The sequence below is a fragment of the Oncorhynchus kisutch genome, linkage group LG22 (genome assembly GCF_002021735.2).
Source record: "Oncorhynchus kisutch isolate 150728-3 linkage group LG22, Okis_V2, whole genome shotgun sequence".
NCBI classification, from domain to species: Eukaryota; Metazoa; Chordata; class Actinopteri; order Salmoniformes; family Salmonidae; genus Oncorhynchus; species Oncorhynchus kisutch.
The window spans coordinates 55,821,876-55,842,941 of NC_034195.2; the positions used below are offsets into that span (position 1 = coordinate 55,821,876).

Sequence of the window (21,066 nt, forward strand, 5' to 3'; positions counted from 1 at the left end):
TTTATTTATAAATAAGCAAAGATTTCTAAAAATCAGTTTTTGCTTTTTTCATTATGGGGTAAAACATTTGAATAAGAATAAAATAAGAGGGTCAATGCAAATAGTCCGTTTTGATCAACTGTGCAGCAGTCTTATGGGGTAGCAGCTGTTCAGGGGCCCTTTGTTCCCAAACGTGGTGCTCCAGTACCATGCGGTAGCAGAGAGAAGAGTCTAACTTGGGTGGCTGGAGTCTTTGACAATATTTTGGGCCTTCCTCTGACACTGCCTGGCTTAGATGTCCTGGATGACAGGCAGCTTAGCCCCAGTGATGTACTGGGCCGTACGCACTACCCTTTGTAGCGCCTTGCGGTCGGTCGCCGAGCAGTTGCTATACCAAGCGGTGACGCAACCAGTCAGGATGGTCTCGATGGTGTAGCTGTCTAACCTTTTGAGGATCTGAGGACCCATGCCAAATCTTTTCAGATGACTGAGGGGGAATAGGTGTTGTTGTGCCCTCTTCACGACTGTCTTGGTGTGTGTGTGATAATTCCTTAGTGATGTTGTCACAAATGAACTTGAAGCTCTCAACCCGCTCCGCTACAGCTATGTGGATGGGGGATGTTCTCGGCCCTCCGTTTCCTGTAGTCCACCATCAGCTCCTTTTGTCTTGCCCGTGTTGATGGAGGTTGTTGTCCTGGCACCACACTGCCAGGTCTTTGACCTCCCTGTAGACTGTCTTACCGTCGCGTCGTCAGCAAACTTAACGATTGGTGTTGGAGTCGTATGTGGCCACGCAGTCGTGGTTGAGCAGGGAGTACAGGAGGGGACTAAGCACGCATCCGAGGGGTGTGAGGGTCAACGTGGCGGATGTGTTGTTGCCTACCCTCACCACCTGGGGGCAGCCCATCAGGAAGTCCAGGATCCAGTAGCACAGGAAGATGTTCAGTCCCAGGATCCTTAGCTTAGTGATGAGCTTGAAAGGAGCTATGGTGTTGAACACTGAGCTGTAGTCAATGAACAGCATTCTCACATACTGTAGGTGTTCTTTTTGTCTTATTCACATCTGCTGCCGAGAGCGTGATCAAAGTCTTCCAGAACAGCTGGTGATCTCATGCATGTTTGTGTTATTTGCTTCAAAGCGAGCATAGAAGTAGTTTAGCTCGTCCTGTAGGCTCGTGTCACTGGGCACTGATGTGGGGTATTCCTCAATGCCATCGGAGGAATCCCGGAACATATTCCAGTCTGTGCTAGCAAAACAGTCCTGTAGCTTAGCATCTGCTTCATCTGACCACTTTTTTATTGATCTAGTCACTGGTGCTTCCTGCTTTAATTTTTGCTTGTAAGCAGGAATCAGGAGGATGGAATTATGGTCAGATTTGCCAAATGGAGGGAGAGTTTGTATGCGTCTCTGTGTGTGGAGCAAAGGTGATCCAGAGTTTTTTCCTCTGGTTGCACATTTAACATGCTGATAGAAATTTGGTAAAATGGCTTCAAGTTTCCCTGCATTAAAGTCCCCGGCTACTAGGAGCGCCACCTCTTGGTGAGCGTTTTCTTGTTTGCTTACAGCGGAATACATCTCATTCAATGCTGTGTTAGTGCCAGCCTCAGTCTGTGGTGGTATGTAAAACAGCTACGAAGAATGCAGATGAAAACTCTCTAGGTAGGTAGTGTGGTCTACAGTTTATCATGAGATACTCTACCTCAGGTGAGTAATAGCTCGAGACTTCCTTAGATATCGTGCACCGGCTGTTGTATAACCAGCCAGCTGCATGTTGATATATGTTGATAGTAAATTGAAACATGTAGATATTCCAGACTGGGTCAGAGAGAGGTTGAAAAATGACAGTGGAAGACCCCAGTGACTTGAGAATTATGCAACCCTAGTTTCTGCTATATTGTAATCATCCGTTTCTTACGCACCCCAAGGCTGGTGTCTATTTGTCCAGCAGCTCTAGAAAAGGAAGGAATAGGGAACCCTCTTGGTCTCAACCACTGATCTGATCCCCCTCATATCTATTCTATACAATACAGATCTGATCCCCCCTCATATCTATTCTATACATTACAGATCCCCCCTCATATCTATTCTATACATTACAGATCTGATCCCCCCCTCATATCTATTCTATACATTACAGATCTGATCCCCCCTCATATCTATTCTATACATTACAGATCTGATCCCCCTCATATCTATTCTATACACTACAGATCTGATCCCCCCTCATATCTATGCTATACACTACAGATCTGATCCCCCTCATATCTATTCTATACAATACAGATCTGATCCCCCCTCATATCTATTCTATACATTACAGATCCCCCCTCATATCTATTCTATACATTACAGATCTGATCCCCCCCTCATATCTATTCTATACATTACAGATCTGATCCCCCCTCATATCTATTCTATACATTACAGATCTGATCCCCCTCATATCTATTCTATACAATACAGATCTGATCCCCCCCTCATCTATTCTATACACTACTAGAATAATTTACTCAACGGGGATCAATTAGCCTGACAACACGACACGACACGAAATCAATATAAACGTTTTGAAACAAGCCGTGTCGTTCTAGAAGTCTCTGTAATGAGTAGTTCGTAGGGTTGCAGGAAACTTTCCCCAAATTCCCAGGTTTTATAGAACTCTGGGAGGGATTAAGCAGGAAATAGAGAATCCCCCTAACCAGGATATTTAGAACACTCAGGAATTATAGAGAATCCCCCTAACCAGGATATTTAGAACACTCAGGAATTATAGAGAATCCCCCTAACCAGGATATTTAGAACACTCAGGAATTATAGAGAATCCCCCTAACCAGGATATTTAGAACACTCAGGAATTTGGGAAAAGTTACCAGTATTTTGCAACCCTATGAGTGAGGGCGCAACACATTGCCCAAGTGGTCATATGAATAGGAAGTACTGTATTAAAAAAATGTATATGTACATATATTGTCTTGCCCTGAATGATACTGTGTATAGTTAGCTGGAGTAGTAGCCTTATTTTGGATGTTTTGCTCTGTAATAAATATGAACCTTTCAAAAGATATCCAATTTGTTTTGCTTATGTAATTTTTTTATTTTTATTTTACCTTTATTTAACTAGGCAAGTCAGTTAAGAACAAATTCTTATTTTCAATGACGGCCTAGGAACAGTGGGTTAACTGCCTGTTCAGGGGGCAGAACGACAGATTTGTACCTTATCAGCTCGGGGGTTTGAACCTTCCGGTTACTAGTCCAACCACTGGGCTATGAACATCTGACCCTCCTAATACTGAAACAGTCAACACACACACAGTGATTCAAATGTTTATCATCATACATCACCTTACAATAGATAAGAGACACAGACCAAATTCCAAAATATAGACATAATTTCATTAAAATGGCCAATTAATGAACTGTGTAGACAATAGAATGGAAAAGGTATTTTAAGTAACGTCTTTCCTACAATCACTCAATATTGGCTTCACAAATTAAATATGAAACGCATTAGAGAGAAACAAAAACAAAAGTTACGTGGTCCTACTCACCACAGTCTCACTTTTAAACTCCCCTAAGCTACGAGATATCTCTAGGGAGCAGTTAAGTCTTTATTTTGGCAAAACATGTCAATTGTAACGGACACATAGTGTAGGTAAACATAGGAAAAATATAGCCTGGTCCCAGATCTGTTTGTGCTGAAATTTGTCAAGCCAAACTGAATGACAAGGAGTTGGTATGATAGCACAAACAGCCTGGAAGTCAGCTTCGGGAGATCATAGAAAAAGTAAATCACAATATAGAGCAGTCATGTAAATAGAGCAATGGCTTCTGGTCATTTTGGTCTTTAAAGCCAGCATATCTATGATACTAGAAGATTACCAGTCGTAAGGACAGACCAAACATGAAAAATTGACCAGCAGGCGGGAAAATGGGTTGTGTTCATTCGTCACAAAACGGGCTGAAACTGTGAGGTACTACAATCTGAATTTATCCAATAAGAAATGGCCGTTTCCTGTTTCAACGTATTTTGCTACAGTGTGCCCTAATGAACACAACCCTAGTAAAAGACGGGATGTTCAGCCGCTACTCCTTCCCCAGGGTGTGTTTGTCGAAGAGGTACTCTGCCAAGCCGTTCTGAGGGGCACCCATGCGACGCAGGTTGGTGACCCAGTCACTCAGCTCCTTGATAGACTTGACCTGCTCATCCAGATAGTGGGTCTCTATGAAGTCACACATCTGAGGGAGGAAAGGTTTTTGTTTCGGTCATTAGGAAAAAGATAAAATCTCCAAACAGACACTGGGTTTTTTCCCTGACACAGATTAAGCATCCAGGCTATAAACAGCAGGGTTGGAGTCCATTGCATTTAAATTCCAGCCAATTAAGGAAGAACACTGACATTTAAATTCCAATTCTCTTCAATGAGGAAAATATATAATGGCGGTGGAGAGGATGGTGTTTTATGGACTCCTAACCAACTGTGCTATTTAATGTTTCTTCACATTGTTTTGTAACATATTTTGTACATAAAGTTGCTGCTACCGTCTCTTATGACCAAAAAGAGCTGCTGGAAATCAGAACAGCAATCGCCTCACCTCGAACTGGACAAAGGTTTTTTTTTTCAATGAGTCCGATGCAAAGGATATACTGCTTCCCGGAGACCAGGCCCAAATCCCCGTCATTCGCGTGAAGAAAAGACGGAGATACAGAGGGCAAAGGTCGAGGTGCCTTGTGAGGATTCGGAGGCGACTGAGTAAATCACCACTGCCATCGATTCTATTGGCCAACCACTGGAGAATAAACTAGATCTCCGGTCGAGACTATCCTAACATTAACAACTGTAATAACTTATGTTTCACCGAGTCGTGGCTGAACGACGACACTGATAATATAGAGCTGGCTGTGTTTTCCGTGCATCGGCAGGACAGAGCAGCTACGTCTGGTAAGGCGAGTGTCTAATATTAAAGAAGTCTCGAGGTATTACTCGCCTGAGGTAGAGTACCTTATGATAAGCTGTAGACCACACTATCTACCAAGAGAGTTCTCATCTATATTATTCGTAGCCGTCTATTTACCACCAAACCAATGCTGGCACTAAGACCGCACTCAATAAGCTGTATAAGGCCATAAGCAAACAGGAAAACGCTCATCCAGAACTTAAATCAATTTAACCTCATTTCTACCAGCATGTCACATGTGCAACCAGATGAAAAAAAAAACTCTAGGCTTTACTCCACACACTCTAGGCTTTACTCCACACACTCTACGTACAGAGCTTTCCCTTGCCCTCCATTTGGCAAATCTGACCATAATTCCATCCTCCTGATTCCTCCTTACAAGCAAAAATTAAAGCAGGAAGTACCTGTGACTCACTCAATATGGAAGTGGTCAGATGACGAGGATGCTACGCTATAGGACTGTTTTGCAGCACTGACTGGAATATGTTCCTCGATTCATCCAATGGCAGTGAGGAGTATACCACCTCAGTCATTGGCTTCATCAATAAGTGCATCAAGGACTTCATCCTCACAGTGACTGTACGTACATATCCCAACCAGAAGCCATGGATTACAGGCAACATCCGCATCCAGCTAAAGGCTAGAGCTGCCACTTTCAAGGAGTGGGACACTAATCCAAACAGAAATCCTGCTATGCCCTCCAACAAACCATCAAACAGGCAAAGCGTCAATACAGGACTAAGATTGCCTCCTACTACACCGGCTCTGACGCTTGTCAGATGTGGCAGGTCTTGCAAACTATTACAGACTACAAAGGGAAACGCAGCCGTGAGCTGCCCAGTGACGCGAGCCTACAATACGAGGTAAATGTATTTTATGCTTGCTTCGAGGCAAGCAACACTGAAGCATGCATGAGAGCACCAGCTGTTCCGGACGACTGTGATCACGCTTTCCGTAGCCGATGTGGTCAACATTTACAAGTCCGCGGGGCCTGACGGATTACCAGGGCGTGTACTCAGAGCATGCGCGGACCAAGTGGCAAATGTCTTCACTGACATTTTCAACCTCTCCCTGATCAAGTCTGTAATACCTACATGTTTCAAGCAGACGATTATAGTCCCTGTACCAAAGAATGTAAAGGTAACCTGCCTAAACGACTACCACTCAACGTCGGTAGCTATGAAGTGCTTTCAAAGGCTGGTCATGGTTCACATCAACACCATCATCCCGGAAACCCTAGACCCACTCCAATTCGCATACCACCCCAACAGATCCACAGATTACGTAATCTCAATCGCACTCCACACTGCCCTTTCCCACCTGGACAAAAGGAACACCTATGTGAGAATGCTGTTCATTGACTACAGCTCAGCGATCAACACCATAGTGCACCTCAAAGCTCATCAAGCTAAAGACTCTGATACTAAACAACTCCCTCTGCATCTGGATCCTGGACTTCCTGACGGGCCGCCCCCAGGTGGTAAGAGTAGGCAACAACACGTCTGCCACGCTGATCCTCAACACCGGGGACCCTCAGGGGTGTGTGCTTAGTCCCCTCCTGTACTCCCAGTTCACCCACGACTTTGTGGCCTGGCACAAGTTCAACACCCTCATTAAGTTTGCTGACAACACCAGTGGTAGGCCTGATCACTGACAACGATGAGACAGCTTATAGGGAGGTCAGAGACCTGGCAGTGTGGTGCCAGGACAACAACTTCTCCCTCAATGCGAGCAAGACAAATTACCTGATCGTGGACTGTCGGAAAATGAGGGCAGAACAGGCCGGGTCGGAACGGGTCGAGAGTTTCAAGTTCTTTGGTGTCCACATCACCAACAAACTATCATGGTCCAAACACATCAAGACAGTCGTGAACAGGGCAAGACAAAACCTTTTCCCCCTCAGGAGATTGAAAATATTTGGCATTGGCCCCAGGATCCTCAAGAAATTCTACAGCTGCACCATCAAAAGCATCCTGACTGGTTGCATCACCGCCTGGTATGGCAACTGCTCGGCACCCGACCGCATGGCGCTACAGAGGGTAGTGTGTACGGCCCAATACATCACTGGGCCAAGCTCCTGCAATCCAGGACCTCGACACCAGGCGGTGTCAGAGGAAGGCCCAAAAATGTTTCAAAGACTCCAGTCATCCAAGTCATAGACTGTTCTCTCTGCTACCGCACGGCAAGCGGTACCGGAGCACCAAGTCTAGGTCCAAAAGGCTCCTAAACAGCTTCTACCCCCAAGCCATAAGACTGCTGAACAATTAATCAAATGGCCAACCAGACTATTGACCCCCCTTTCGTTTTTACACTGCTGCTACTTGTTGTTTATTTTCCCCTACATGTACAAATTACCTCTACTAACTTGCACATATTGACTCGGTTATGGTACCCCCTGTATATAGCCTCGTTATTGTTATGTAATCTTACTTTAGTTTATTTAGTAAATATTTTCTTAACTCTATTTCTTGAATTGCATTGTTGTTTAAGGGCTTGTAAAGTTTCATTTCACCGTTATATTCGGCGCATGTGACAAATATAATTTGATTTGAAATGTGGAATCGGAATTTGGTTTACTCTCTGAATGGACTCGAATTCAAATGGAATTGACCCCAACCCTGCTAAAAAGCATGCTCACAAGAGAACCTTACTTGAAAATTGAAAGTAATTTTTAGTCTGTGACTAAGCTTAATTGGTGTCCTGGAAACTGTCCCCAAGAACTGTGTTTGTAACTCACGTGCGGGTCATTGTGCTCTACGGCTACTTTGTGCAGGTCCAGTAGAGACTGGTTGACACTCTTCTCCAGCTGTAGGGCACACTCCAAGGCCTCCAACCCACTGCCCCACTCATCTCTGTCAGGTTTCTGAAACATACAGAGAAGTTGATTCTAATGATGAATATCCATGCATCAAACTGCCAGAGCCCATTAAATGGTGGCAATATGTTGAACCTATCAATCAATCAATCTCTTTATTGTCCCAATTAGGACATGTGTTGTGCAGTCAGTGTTCAACAGTAAAAACAGCATTAACAACAGGGACCATACAACAGATATACACATAAGATAAATCAATAATGAGATGGGTTGCAGAATTAGAATCAGTCATTGAATCAGTCAAAAGGAACAGTCATTAAATCATTAAAAAGGAAGTCATTGAATCAGTCTTAGATCAGTCAAAAGGAGCAGTCATTGAATCAGTCTTAGATCAGTCAAAAGGAACAGTCATTGAATCAGTCTTAGATCAGTCAAAAGGAACAGTCATTGAATCAGTCTTAGATCAGTCAAAAGGAACAGTCATTGAATCAGTCTTAGATCAGTCAAAAGGAACAGTCATTGAATCAGTCTTAGATCAGTCAAAAGGAACAGTCATTGAATCAGTCTTAGATCAGTCAAAAGGAACAGTCATTGAATCAGTCTTAGATCAGTCAAAAGGAACAGTCATTGTGAAAAGGTGCACCAATAAATACATGATTTAATTTCATGTTCAGATTCAGGAAGTGTATGGCCTGTGGGATAGAAATAGTTATTGGATCTGTTGCTCTTGAGTTTGGGAAGTCTAAAACAACAAACCGAGGGGAGGAGCTCAAAGATCAGCAAAGAGGGCTTACTCAGGACAGTCTAGGATACTGTTAGTGCTCCTCAACAAGATTACCAAACCAGAACATCATTAAACATCAACACTGATTCAATAAAGAGAGTTGTTGTTGTCCCCCATTTTACAAAGGGAGTCAGTGTTCTCCTCAAAAGGCCAACTTTTTGTCCAGCACAGTTCCCAGATACTTACAGGTACTGACCAGCTCAATGCCATTGCCCCTGACCAGAGTGGGTATGAGGTTCAGTGGCTGCCTTCTAAAAGTCAATGACCAAGACATTCAGTTGAAGGAAGCAGTTCTCACTCACACCATGACACACAGTCATCTATCACAGACCTGTGTTCTCAGTCTCTATCCTGCAGTAGGTGATCACTGTCTGTTTTCATATTCAGTGCCACAGTCATTAGTGTATAGTATATGTACAGGAGAGGAGAGGGTTGTGGGGGATCTGAAGGAGGAGCAGAGTTGTACAGGAGAGGAGAGGGCTGTGGGGGATCTGAAGGAGGAGGAGAGTTGTACAGGAGAGGAGAGGGTTGTGGGGGATCTGAAGGAGGAGCAGAGTTGTACAGGAGAGGAGAGGGTTGTGGGGGATCTGAAGGAGGAGCAGAGTTGTACAGGAGAGGAGAGGGTTGTGGGGGATCTGAAGGAGGAGGAGAGTTGTACAGGACCGGTCTGTAAGTAAGTCCACTATCCAGCCCACAACACTCAGGTCCAGCTTAAAGCGGGAGAGGAGCTTCTCTGCTAGTATGTGAGGCTGGATAGTATTGAAGGCCGACGAGAAGTCAATAAACAGAAGGGCTGGAGTGGTGTCCTCCACCACCCCTCTTGACCCTGTAAAGCAAACTTCAAGGAATCTAGGTCTCAACCTGACAGTACATTCTGTAGGGGGTCCAGCTGACAGTACATTCTGTAGGGGGTCCAGGGAGTTCTCCACCTGACAGTACATTCTGTAGGGGGTCCAGGGAGTTCTCAACCTGACAGTACATTCTGTAGGGGTCCAGGGAGTTCTCCACCTGACTATACATTCTGTAGGGGGTCCAGGGAGTTCTCCACCTGACAGTACATTCTGTAGGGGGTCCAGGGAGTTCTCCACCTGACAGTACATTCTGTAGGGGGTCCAGGGAGTTCTCCACCTGACAGTACATTCTGTAGGGGGTCCAGGGAGTTCTACACCTGACTATACATTCTGTAGGGGGTCCAGGGAGTTCTCCACCTGACAGTACATTCTGTAGGGGGTCCAGGGAGTTCTCCACCTGACTATACATTCTGTAGGGGTCCAGGGAGTTCTCCACCTGACAGTACATTCTGTAGGGGGTCCAGGGAGTTCTCCACCTGACAGTACATTCTGTAAGGGGTCCAGGGAGTTCTCCACCTGACTATACATTCTGTAGGGGGTCCAGGGAGTTCTCCACCTGACAGTACATTCTGTAGGGGGTCCAGGGAGTTCTCCACCTGACAGTACATTCTGTAAGGGGTCCAGGGAGTTCTCCACCTGACTATACATTCTGTAGGGGGTCCAGGGAGTTCTCCACCTGACAGTACATTCTGTAGGGGGTCCAGGGAGTTCTCCACCTGACTATACATTTTGTATGGGGTCCAGGGAGTTCTCCACCTGACAGTACATTCTGTAGGGGGTCCAGGGAGTTCTCCACCTGACAATACATTCTGTAGGGGGTCCACAGAGTTCTCAACCTGACAGTACATTCTGTAAAGGGTCCAGGGAGTTCTCCACCTGACAGTACATTCTGTAGGGGGTCCACAGAGTTCTCAACCTGACAGTACATTCTGTAGGGGTCCAGGGAGTTCTCTACCTGACAGTACATTCTGTATGGGGTCCAAGGAGTTCTCCACCTGACAATACATTCTGTATGGGGTCCACAGAGTTCTCCACCTGACAATGCATTTCATTACCAGGGATGTCAGTACCACTGGCATGAAGTAATTTAGCAGCTTGTGGGATTTGCTTTTGGCCACAGGAACTACAGTAGCATGCTTCCAGAGTTCAGGCACCTTCCGGCCACAGGAACTACAGTAGCATGCTTCCAGAGTTCAGGCACCTTCCGGCCACAGGAACTACAGTAGCATGCTTCCAGAGTTCAGGCACCTTCTGGCCACAGGAACTACAGTAGCATGCTTCCAGAGTTCAGGCACCTTCTGGCCACAGGAACTACAGTAGCATGCTTCCAGAGTTCCTGCACCCTGTTAGTGGGGACGCACCCTGTTAGTGGGGACCCACCCTGTTAGTGGGGACGCACCCTGTTAGTGGGGACGCACCCTGTTAGTGGGGACGCACCCTGTTAGTGGCATATATTCTGTGGACTTAAATGTTCAGACAAGAAAAGGCAAAATGGCCCCTAGTCTAATCAATATGAAGCCTTGTATAAGGTAACATAACCCCCGGTAGTGCTGTTGAGTTTATTTATACCCTGATGTCCTGGAGAAAGATGCGTCCTCCTCTCTGGTTCTGATGACTCATCAGTTTCTCAGCATGCTCCTTCTCCTCCTTGGACTGAGTCAGGAAGAACTTGGAAAAATTGGGCAGGGATTTGTCGTCTCTGTCAAAGTAGTAGCCCTAGTAAAAAAACACATACAAGACAAAAGTGGAAGTGTCACGAACATGTCAAATGGTCAACACCATCCTGCAGAACTTTGAGTTGTAGTTTGCCTGTATGAAATGTTCTATAGTTAATATGTGTAACTCTGTGTTGTCTGTTAAATAAAGGTGTTCTCAACTAGCCTACCTGGTTAAATAAAGGTGTTCAACTAGCCTACCTGGTTAAATAAAGGTGTTCAACTAGCCTACCTGGTTAAATAAAGGTGTTCAACTAGCCTACCTGGTTAAATAAAGGTGTTCAACTAACCTACCTGGTTAAATAAAGGTGTTCAACTAACCTACCTGGTTAAATAAAGGTGTTCAACTAGCCTACCTGGTTAAATAAAGGTGAAATGAAAAAAAAAAAAAAAAGAGATGTAAAATGAGATGTAAAGAGCAAACATGAGAATTGATCCAATTTCTCATTTGACTTTCGATCCCATCCCAAATTGAACCCATTCTCTTTTGGCACTATTTAGGTACGGGGAAGACACAGCAATGTCTTGCTATGGACATGCATAGCTATATTCACTGTGTTTAAATAATAGACCAGACAAAGATATATTAATTATGAGAGACAAACAGCTCTATTGGTCTCACCATAGACAGGTAAGGGTCTAGCAGGTAGATAACTTACCATAGACAGGTAAGGGTCTAGCAGGTGGATAACTATTGGTCTCACCATAGACAGGTAAGGGTCTAGCAGGTAGATAACTTACCATAGACAGGTAAGGGTCTAGCAGGTGGATAACTCACCATAGACAGGTAAGGGTCCAGCAGGTGGATAACTCACCATAGACAGGTAAGGGTCCAGCAGGTGGATAACTCACCATAGACAGGTAAGGGTCTAGCAGGTGGATAACTCACCATAGACAGGTAAGGGTCTAGCAGGTAGATAACTTACCATAGACAGGTAAGGGTCTAGCAGGTGGATAACTCACCATAGACAGGTAAGGGTCCAGCAGGTGGATAACTATTGGTCTCACCATAGACAGGTAAGGGTCCAGCAGGTGGATAACTATTGGTCTCACCATAGACAGGTAAGGGTCCAGCAGGTGGATAACTATTGGTCTCACCATAGACAGGTAAGGGTCTAGCAGGTGGATAACTCACCATAGACAGGTAAGGGTCCAGCAGGTGGATAACTCACCATAGACAGGTAAGGGTCCAGCAGGTGGATAACTATTGGTCTCACCATAGACAGGTAAGGGTCTAGCAGGTGGATAACTATTGGTCTCACCATAGACAGGTAAGGGTCCAGCAGGTGGATAACTATTGGTCTCACCATAGACAGGTAAGGGTCCAGCAGGTGGATAACTATTGGTCTCACCATAGACAGGTAAGGGTCTAGCAGGTGGATAACTATTGGTCTCACCATAGACAGGTAAGGGTCTAGCAGGTGGATAACTATTGGTCTCACCATAGACAGGTAAGGGCCTAGCAGGTGGATAACTATTGGTCTCACCATAGACAGGTAAGGGTCTAGCAGGTGGATAACTCACCATAGACAGGTAAGGGTCCAGCAGGTGGATAACTCACCATAGACAGGTAAGGGTCTAGCAGGTGGATAACTCACCATAGACAGGTAAGGGTCTAGCAGGTGGATAACTCACCATAGACAGGTAAGGGTCTAGCAGGTGGATAACTATTGGTCTCACCATAGACAGGTAAGGGTCCAGCAGGTGGATAACTCACCATAGACAGGTAAGGGTCTAGCAGGTGGATAACTCACCATAGACAGGGAAGGGTCTAGCAGGTGGATAACTATTGGTCTCACCATAGACAGGTAAGGGTCCAGCAGGTGGATAACTCACCATAGACAGGTAAGGGTCTAGCAGGTGGATAACTCACCATAGACAGGGAAGGGTCTAGCAGGTGGATAACTCACCATAGACAGGTAAGGGTACGGCAGGTGGATAACTCACCATAGACAGGTAAGGGTCTAGCAGGTGGATAACTCACCATAGACAGGTAAGTGCCTAGCAGGTGGATAACTCACCATAGACAGGTAAAGGTCCAGCAGGTGGATAACTCACCATAGACAGGTAAGAGTCCAGCAGGTAGATAACTCACCATAGACAGGTAAGGGTCTAGCAGGTAGATAACTCACCATAGACAGGTAAGGGTCTAGCAGGTGGATAACTCACCATAGACAGGTAAGGGTCTAGCAGGTAGATAACTCACCATAGACAGGTAAGGGTCTAGCAGGTAGATAACTCACCATAGACAGGTAAGGGTCTAGCAGGTGGATAACTCACCATAGACAGGTAAGGGTCTAGCAGGTAGATAACTCACCATAGACAGGTAAGGGTCCAGCAGGTGGATAACTCACCATAGACAGGTAAGGGTCTAGCAGGTAGATAACTCACCATAGACAGGTAAGGGTCTAGCAGGTGGATAACTCACCATAGACAGGTAAGGGTCTAGCAGGTAGATAACTCACCATAGACAGGTAAGGGTCTAGCAGGTAGATAACTCACCATAGACAGGTAAGGGTCTAGCAGGTAGATAACTCACCATAGACAGGTAAGGGTCTAGCAGGTAGATAACTCACCATAGACAGGTATACATAAGAAGCATACAGTTCCAGGTTGATCTGCCTGTTGATGGCAGCCTCACATTCCTGGTGGAAGTTCTGTCGCACCTGGGATGCCATGGTTCTGGAAAGAGAGACAGAGGCAGGCAGACAGAGACAGAGACAGACAGACAGCAATTATCAGCAACCATCACTCCTGTGTTCCAATGGCACGTTGTGTTAGCTAATCAAAGTTTATCATTTTAAAAAGGCTAATTGACCATTAGAAAACACTTTTGCAATTATGTTAGCACAGATGAAAACTGTTGTTCACATTAAAGAAGCAATAAAACTGGCCTTCTGTAGACTAGTTGAGTATCTGGAGCATCAGCGTTTGTGGGTTTGATTACAGGCTCAAAATGGCAGGAAACAAAGATCTTTCTTCTGAAACTCATCAGTCTATTCTTGTTCTGAGAAATGGAGGCTTTTCCATGTGAGATCTCATACAACTCTGTGTATTACTCCATTCACAGAACAGCGCAAACTGTCTCTAACAAGAATAGAAAGAGGAGTGGGAGGCCCCGGTGCACAACTGAGCAAGAGGACATGTACATTAGAGTGTCTAGTTTGAGAAACAGACGCCTCACAAATCCTCAACTGGCAGCTTCATTAAATAGTACCCGCAAAACACCAGTCTCAACGTCAACAGTGAAGAGGCGAATCTGGGATGCTGACCTTCTAGGCAGAGTTGCAAAGAAAAAGCCATATCTCAGACTGGCCTATAAAAATAAAGATTAAGATGGGCAAAAGAACACAGACACTGGACAGAGGTAGATTGGAAAAAAAGTGTTATGTACAGACAAATCTAACTTTGAGGTGTTCGGATCACAAAGAAGTACATTCGTGAGACGCAGTAAACATGAAAAGATGCTGGAGGAGTGAACCATCTGTCAAGCCTGGTGGAGACAATGTGATGGTCTGGGGGAGGTGGAGGCAATGTGATGGTCTGGGGGAGGTGGAGGCAATGTGATGGTCTGGGGGAGGTGGAGGCAATGTGATGGTCTGGGGGAGGTGGAGGTAATGTGATGGTCTGGGGGAGGTGGAGGCACTGTGATGGTCTGGGGGAGGTGGAGGCACTGTGATGGTCTGGGGGAGGTGGAGGTAATGTGATGGTCTGGGGGAGGTGGAGGCAATGTGATGGTCTGGGGGCTTTGGTGGTGGTAAAGTGGGAGATTTGTACAGGGTAAAAGGGATCTTGAAGAAGGAAGGCCATCACTCCATTTTGCAACGCCATGCCATACCCTGTGGACGACGCTGAATTGGAAGCAATTTCCTCCTACAACAGGAAAATGACCCAAAGCACAGCTCCAAACTATGCAAGAACTATTTAGGGAAGAAGCAGTCAGCTGGTTTTCTGTCTATAATGGAGTGGCCAGCACAGTCACCGGATCTCAACCCTATAGAGCTGTTGTGGGAGGAGCTTGACCCATCAAGCCAATCCTATTTGTGGGGGGTGCCTCAGGAAACATGGGTGAAATCTCTTCAGATTAGTGATGGGCATTCTGGCTATTTTCAGAGAGCTCGTTCGGCTCAGCTCACCAGAAAGCGTTGGTTCTTTTGGCTCCCAAACGGCTCTTTAATTGTATATTTTGGGTGTTTTGCGATAGTTTGACAGTTTGCGATAGTTTGACTATGATTGGTGTTAAAACAATTCTAATTAATTTATTACATTAAATCATACTCTACCTTAACCACAATGTATTTAAACAATGCTTTGGTTTGTTATGAAAAAGAACGCTGTTAAACATTTGCATTTAAAGTATAACTTTTTAATGTACAAAGTGTAAATAAATGATATTCCATTCGGTGTATCTTCCTGTCCATTGATGAACATAGGGTGTCCATCAACTCTGTCACATGTCCTGTGGGTACGTTTGCTTCTCTCTGGCGGCTGGCTGTGATTGGCTGCCGACCCTTACACAGGAGTATCATTTGTGAGGCTGTCACATAGCTGAAAAGAGAGAACAGGTAACTTATTAGTTCAGGTTCATGTTTTGTCTACTGATACTACATTCTCATCTACTGCTCATATACATATATAATACTGGATTAAATAATGATGTAGTAATAACTGCTTACTGTACCTCTCTCCACTGAACTCCACAGTGACCTGCTCAAAGGGTTCCAGGACTCCTCCACCTCCCATTCCTCTTGGGTCAGAGCATCAACAGGCGCATTGACAATGGCCAGGGTAGAGATGCTGTCATCCTTTGACTCAAGAAACCACTTTAACATATAAAATGTTGAATTCCACCTTGTTGTGCAGTCTTGTTTAGGCCTCAGCTCAGGCATCTCCCATCTAGCGTTGTGTAGACGTTTAGTTTTTCAGGACCTACTGTGCTCCTGTGGACGTATTCCACAGCTGCTTTCACTTTGTCCACAGTGGACTTCATCACCCCCAGAGCATCTCTTACAATCAGGATGATTGTGTGGGGAAGACATAGATGATGGGTCCATTTAAACATTTTCATTGCTTTGGTTTTGTTAGCTGCATTGTCGCTAAGACAACAGACCACTTTTCCATCTACTTGGCGTTCTCTGGCCAATCACAACAGTTCCTCTGCCAAGTTCTCTGAGGTGTGTCTGTCGCTGAACTCAAAGCAGCCCAGAAGACAGCTAGACATCAAACCATCTTCAATAAAGTGACATGTAAGAAGTGGTTACCCTTGATGTCCAGCAGTCAGTGGTTAGGAGTGGTTACCCCTGATGTCCAGCAGTCAGTGGTTAGGAGTGGTTACCCCTGATGTCCAGCAGTCAGTGGTTAGGAGTGGTTACCCCTGATGTCCAGCAGTCAGTGGTTAGGAGTGGTTACCCCTGATGTCCAGCAGTCAGTGGTTAGGAGTGGTTACCCCTGATGTCCAGCAGTCAGTGGTTAGGAGTGGTTACCCCTTGATGTCCAGCAGTCAGTGGTTAGGAGTGGTTACCCCTGATGTCCAGCAGTCAGTGGTTAGGAGTGGTTACCCCTTGATGTCCAGCAGTCAGTGGTTAGGAGTGGTTACCCCTGATGTCCAGCAGTCAGTGGTTAGGAGTGGTTACCCCTGATGTCCAGCAGTCAGTGGTTAGGAGTGGTTACCCCTTGATGTCCAGCAGTCAGTGGTAAGAAGTGGTTACCCTTGATGTCCAGCAGTCAGTGGTAAGGCAAACTGCAGTAGCTTTTTGGACTCTTTCCCGCACTGAAGCCTGTGTGCTCTCGTACAGTTGTGGAATAAGTGATTTTGAAAGGGTTTTCCTGTTTGGAATTGTGTACATTGGATTTAGACTATTGCTATAATTTCTAAAACCTCTGTCCTCCACGATCGAAAATGGCTGGAAATCGGTGGCAATAATTTTAGCCAATGCAATATCAATTTGGCCTTGTTTTGCTAGACATAGACTTTGGCATAAACTGGTCCATAGAAGACTGCGTTGCTGTGGGTCGCGGAGTAGGCCTACTTAAATGAGTGGATACATCTCCACGTGTGGAGGTGCTGGTTCCACCACTATCACTAGCAGGCCTACTTGACTGAGTGGATACATCTCCATGTGTGGAGGTTCTGGGTCCACCACTATCACTAGCAGGCCTACTTGACTGAGTGGATACATCTCCACGTGTGGAGGTGCTGGTTCCACCACTATCACTAGCAGGCCCGCTCGTTTCTGGAAGCTCCGCTACAGCTTCACAGTTGGGTGCACAGTTCACATATGCTGGTGTAGGTTGTGCGTAGAACTATATAGCTGTATGAGATTTTGTTTTGGCAAATTCTACACTGTGCTTTAACATAGTCTATATTATTAAAATGCATCCAAATGCTACTGTGCTTCCGACTCGTTTTCACAGCTGTCCTTCCTCTCTCTCCTCGGTTGCTAAGTGTGTGACTGAGTGAGTTGGCTCGGCCCTCCTTCACACATCTTTGGTTCATTGGTTGACACTGCGTGTCTGATTGACAGGAACAACAGATGAGGCTGTTAGTCTGAGCAGACGGTCAGATCAAATGTGTGTACGGTTGTGCATTTAGGCCTATACTGTTCTTGTTCTTTGAAATAGTAAATTCTACTCATTTAAATCTTTCGATTATTTATATATATATATATATATTATTATTTTTATAAATATTTTTTATAAAAAAAAAAGATTTGGCTCTTCTGATATGCGAGCCGGATCCCAACGTTCGCTTACAAAAGCCGACTCGTTTGCTTACAACCCATCACTACTTCAGACTACCTCAACAAATTGACAATTAGAATGCCAAAGATCTGCAAGCCTGCAATTACTGCAAATGGAGGATTCTTTGACCAAAGCAAATTTTGAAGGACACTATTATTTCAATTAAAAAACATTATTTATAACCTCGTCAACGTCTTGATTATACAGTTGAAGTCGGAAGTTTTAATGACTCCAACCTAATTTTTTCAACCACTCCACAAATTTCTTGTTAACAAACTATAGTTTTGGCAAGTCGGTTAGGACATCTACTTTGTGCAGGAGACAAGTAATTTTTCCAACAATTGTTTACAGAGATTATTTCACTTATAATTCACAGTATCACAATTCCAGTGGGTCAGAAGTTTACATACACTAAGTTGGCCTTTAAACAACTTGAAAAATTCCAGAAAAAAAGGTCATGGCTTTAGAAGCTTCTGATAGGCTAATTGACATCATTTGAGTCAATTGGAGGTGTACCTGTGGATGTATTTCAAGGGCTACCTTCAAACTCAGTGCCTCTTTGCTTGACATCATGGGAAAATCAAAAGAAATCAGCCAAGACTTCAGCAAAAAAATTGTGGACCTCCACAAGTCTGGTTCATCCTTGGGAGAAATTTCAAAACGCCTGAAGGTACCACGTTCATCTGTACATACAATAGTACGCAAGTATAAACACCATGGGACCACACAGCTGTCATAACGCTCAGGAAGGAGACGCGTTCTGTTTCCTAGAGATGAACGTACTTTGGTGCAAAAAGTGAAAATCAATCCCAGAACAACAGCAAAAGACCTTGTGAAGATGCTGGAGAAAACAGGTACAAAAGTATCTCTATCCACAGTAAAACAAGTCCAATATCGACAACCTGAAAGGCCGCTCAGCAGGGAAGAAGCAACTGCTCCAAAACCGCCATAAAAAAGACAGACTACGGTTTGCAACTTGCACATGGGGACAAAGATTGTACTTTTTGGAGAAATGTCCTCTGGTCTGATGAAACAAAAAAATAACTGTTTGGCCATAATGACCATCGTTATGCTTGGAGGAAAAGGGGGAGGCTTGCAAGCCAAGGAACACCATCCCAACCATGAAGCATGGGGGTGGCAGCATCATGTTGTGGGGGTGCTTTGCTGCAGGAGGGACTGGTGCACTTCACAAAATAGATGGCATCATGAGGGAAAATTATGTGGATCTATTGAAGCAACATCAAGACAGTCAGGAAGTTAAAGCATGGTCGCCAATGGGTCTTCCAAATGGACAATGACCCCAAGCATACTTCCAAAGTTGTGGCAAAATGTCTTAAGGACAACAAAGTCAAGGTATTGGAGTGGCCATCAAAGCCCTGACATCAATCCTACAGAAAATGTGTGGGCAGAACTGAAAAAGCGTGTGTGAGCAAGGAGGCCTACAAACCTGACTCAGTTACACCAGCTCTGTCAGGAGGAATGGATCAAAATTCACCCAACTTATTGTGGGAAGCTTGTGGAAGGCTACCCGAAACATTTGACCCAAGTTAAACAATTTAAAGGCAATGCTACCAAATACTAATTGAGTGTATGTAAACTTCTGACTCACTGGGAATGTGACGAAAGATAAGATTCTCTCTACTATTATTCTGACATTTCACATTCTTAAAATAAAGTGGTGATCCTAACTGTCCAAAGACAGGGAATTTTTACTAGGATTAAATGTCAGGAATTGTGAAAAACTGAGTTTAAATTTGGCTAAAGTGTAAGTAGACTTCCGATATCAACTGTATATACACACACACACACATTGTGGGACGCGCTGTATATTGTACAATTCGACTGCGCGACAGACCACACACTTACACACCATTTAATAACCAGCATACTAATTTATGTTAGTATTAAACGTATCAACTTCCTCAAACCATAAGATTAATGTGTAAAAATAAATAATGTCTCTATTTAGTTACAACACTGAAGAGGTTGATGAAGAACCTACATGAGGGCGCACCGGGCAACGCAATATAAAGTAGGACAGACAAGTGATTTGTACTGGAAAGTCAACTAATATATTTACTATAGTCAACCAGCTCGTAGTCCCTTAGCATCCCAGGCTGGTCTCTTTTTTTGAAAAAAAAAAAAAAAAAGATATATCTTGTAATTGAACAAAATAGTAAAAGGTGGTCAATAACTGGGGTCCGTATGCCGATAATACGGGACACTTTTGTTTGTTGCTAAACCGCTTTTGAAAAAGCTGATCGTAGTAATAGGTTAGTATTTCCACTGAAATGGCAAACATGCTAATTGCTAACCCGTTAGCTAATTTTTTTTTTTTTTTTACGACACCCAAAATAAAATCACTAAACATTGATGGCTTGATCACAAGATAACACTGTTGAAGGGAATATATTTCTTAAAACCCTGTTGAATAATGCCGATAATACGGGTTTTACAACGTCGTCCGCTAAGAACAATAATAATGGTTTTGGAGAAACAGGTCGGATATTTGACGACGTTAAAACAACGTTAGATGGCTACTCATGACAAGGCGCTTATGAAACGGGACTCAAGGTTATTGTCGCGAACAGGTAACATCTAGTAGCAGAGCTGCAAAAGTGGCCCAACAAATAAATGCAACGCATACAGCCTGGTAATAATATTATACAACTAGTCATCACAGTAACGCAGGTATAAAACACCGTAAACTACCTCGGGAGTGGTACGAACGCTTGCCGGTCGACTCCCTCCAAATGGTATCCACTTGCCCAGTTAAATAAAGGTTAAATAAATAAAAAGCTGTGTTGACTGGGTGACAGTGGTTTCTGACGGACTACAGCATCGCGTACTACTCAGCGTACACTTTTCAAAATAAAAGTCCTCAACACTGCCAAAACATGTTCATTGTTGATCCTGTGTAGTCCCATCTCCATATTCAGAAATAAAACAGAATGTAGTGCTCGTTAACGCATATAAAACCACGATTCAATAAATGCATATCTAGAGCTCTCTAAATATTGGAGTCAGGGACGCAAAAACACAGTGATTATATCTGTATTGACATCTGTGAGCTACTTATATGTATGAGATATGCCCGATTCCTTTTTCAATGTGCAGAAAATGTATTTTATTTGTAAATGAGATTATTACACTATATAGAATAACGTTGTGTGGTTAGTATTTCTGCACAGACGAGTAGCTCGTTTTAACCCCCCAGCCCCTTA

At 44.3% G+C, this 21,066-nt stretch overlaps 1 protein-coding gene across 1 annotated transcript; it reads right to left on the minus strand.

Annotated features, from left to right (window-relative positions):
- Positions 1-3,292: 3,292 nt before the first annotated feature.
- LOC109882076 (ferritin, heavy subunit) lies at positions 3,293-20,714 on the minus strand. Its single transcript, XM_020474172.2, has 5 exons — positions 20,555-20,714; positions 13,678-13,783; positions 10,956-11,102; positions 7,674-7,799; positions 3,293-4,216 (listed from the first exon to the last, which is right to left on the minus strand). Exons 2-5 carry the CDS (start codon positions 13,777-13,779, stop codon positions 4,064-4,066), a joined length of 528 nt encoding a protein of 175 aa, XP_020329761.2. The 5' UTR covers positions 13,780-13,783; positions 20,555-20,714; the 3' UTR covers positions 3,293-4,063.
- Between the last annotated feature and the right edge of the window lie 352 nt (positions 20,715-21,066).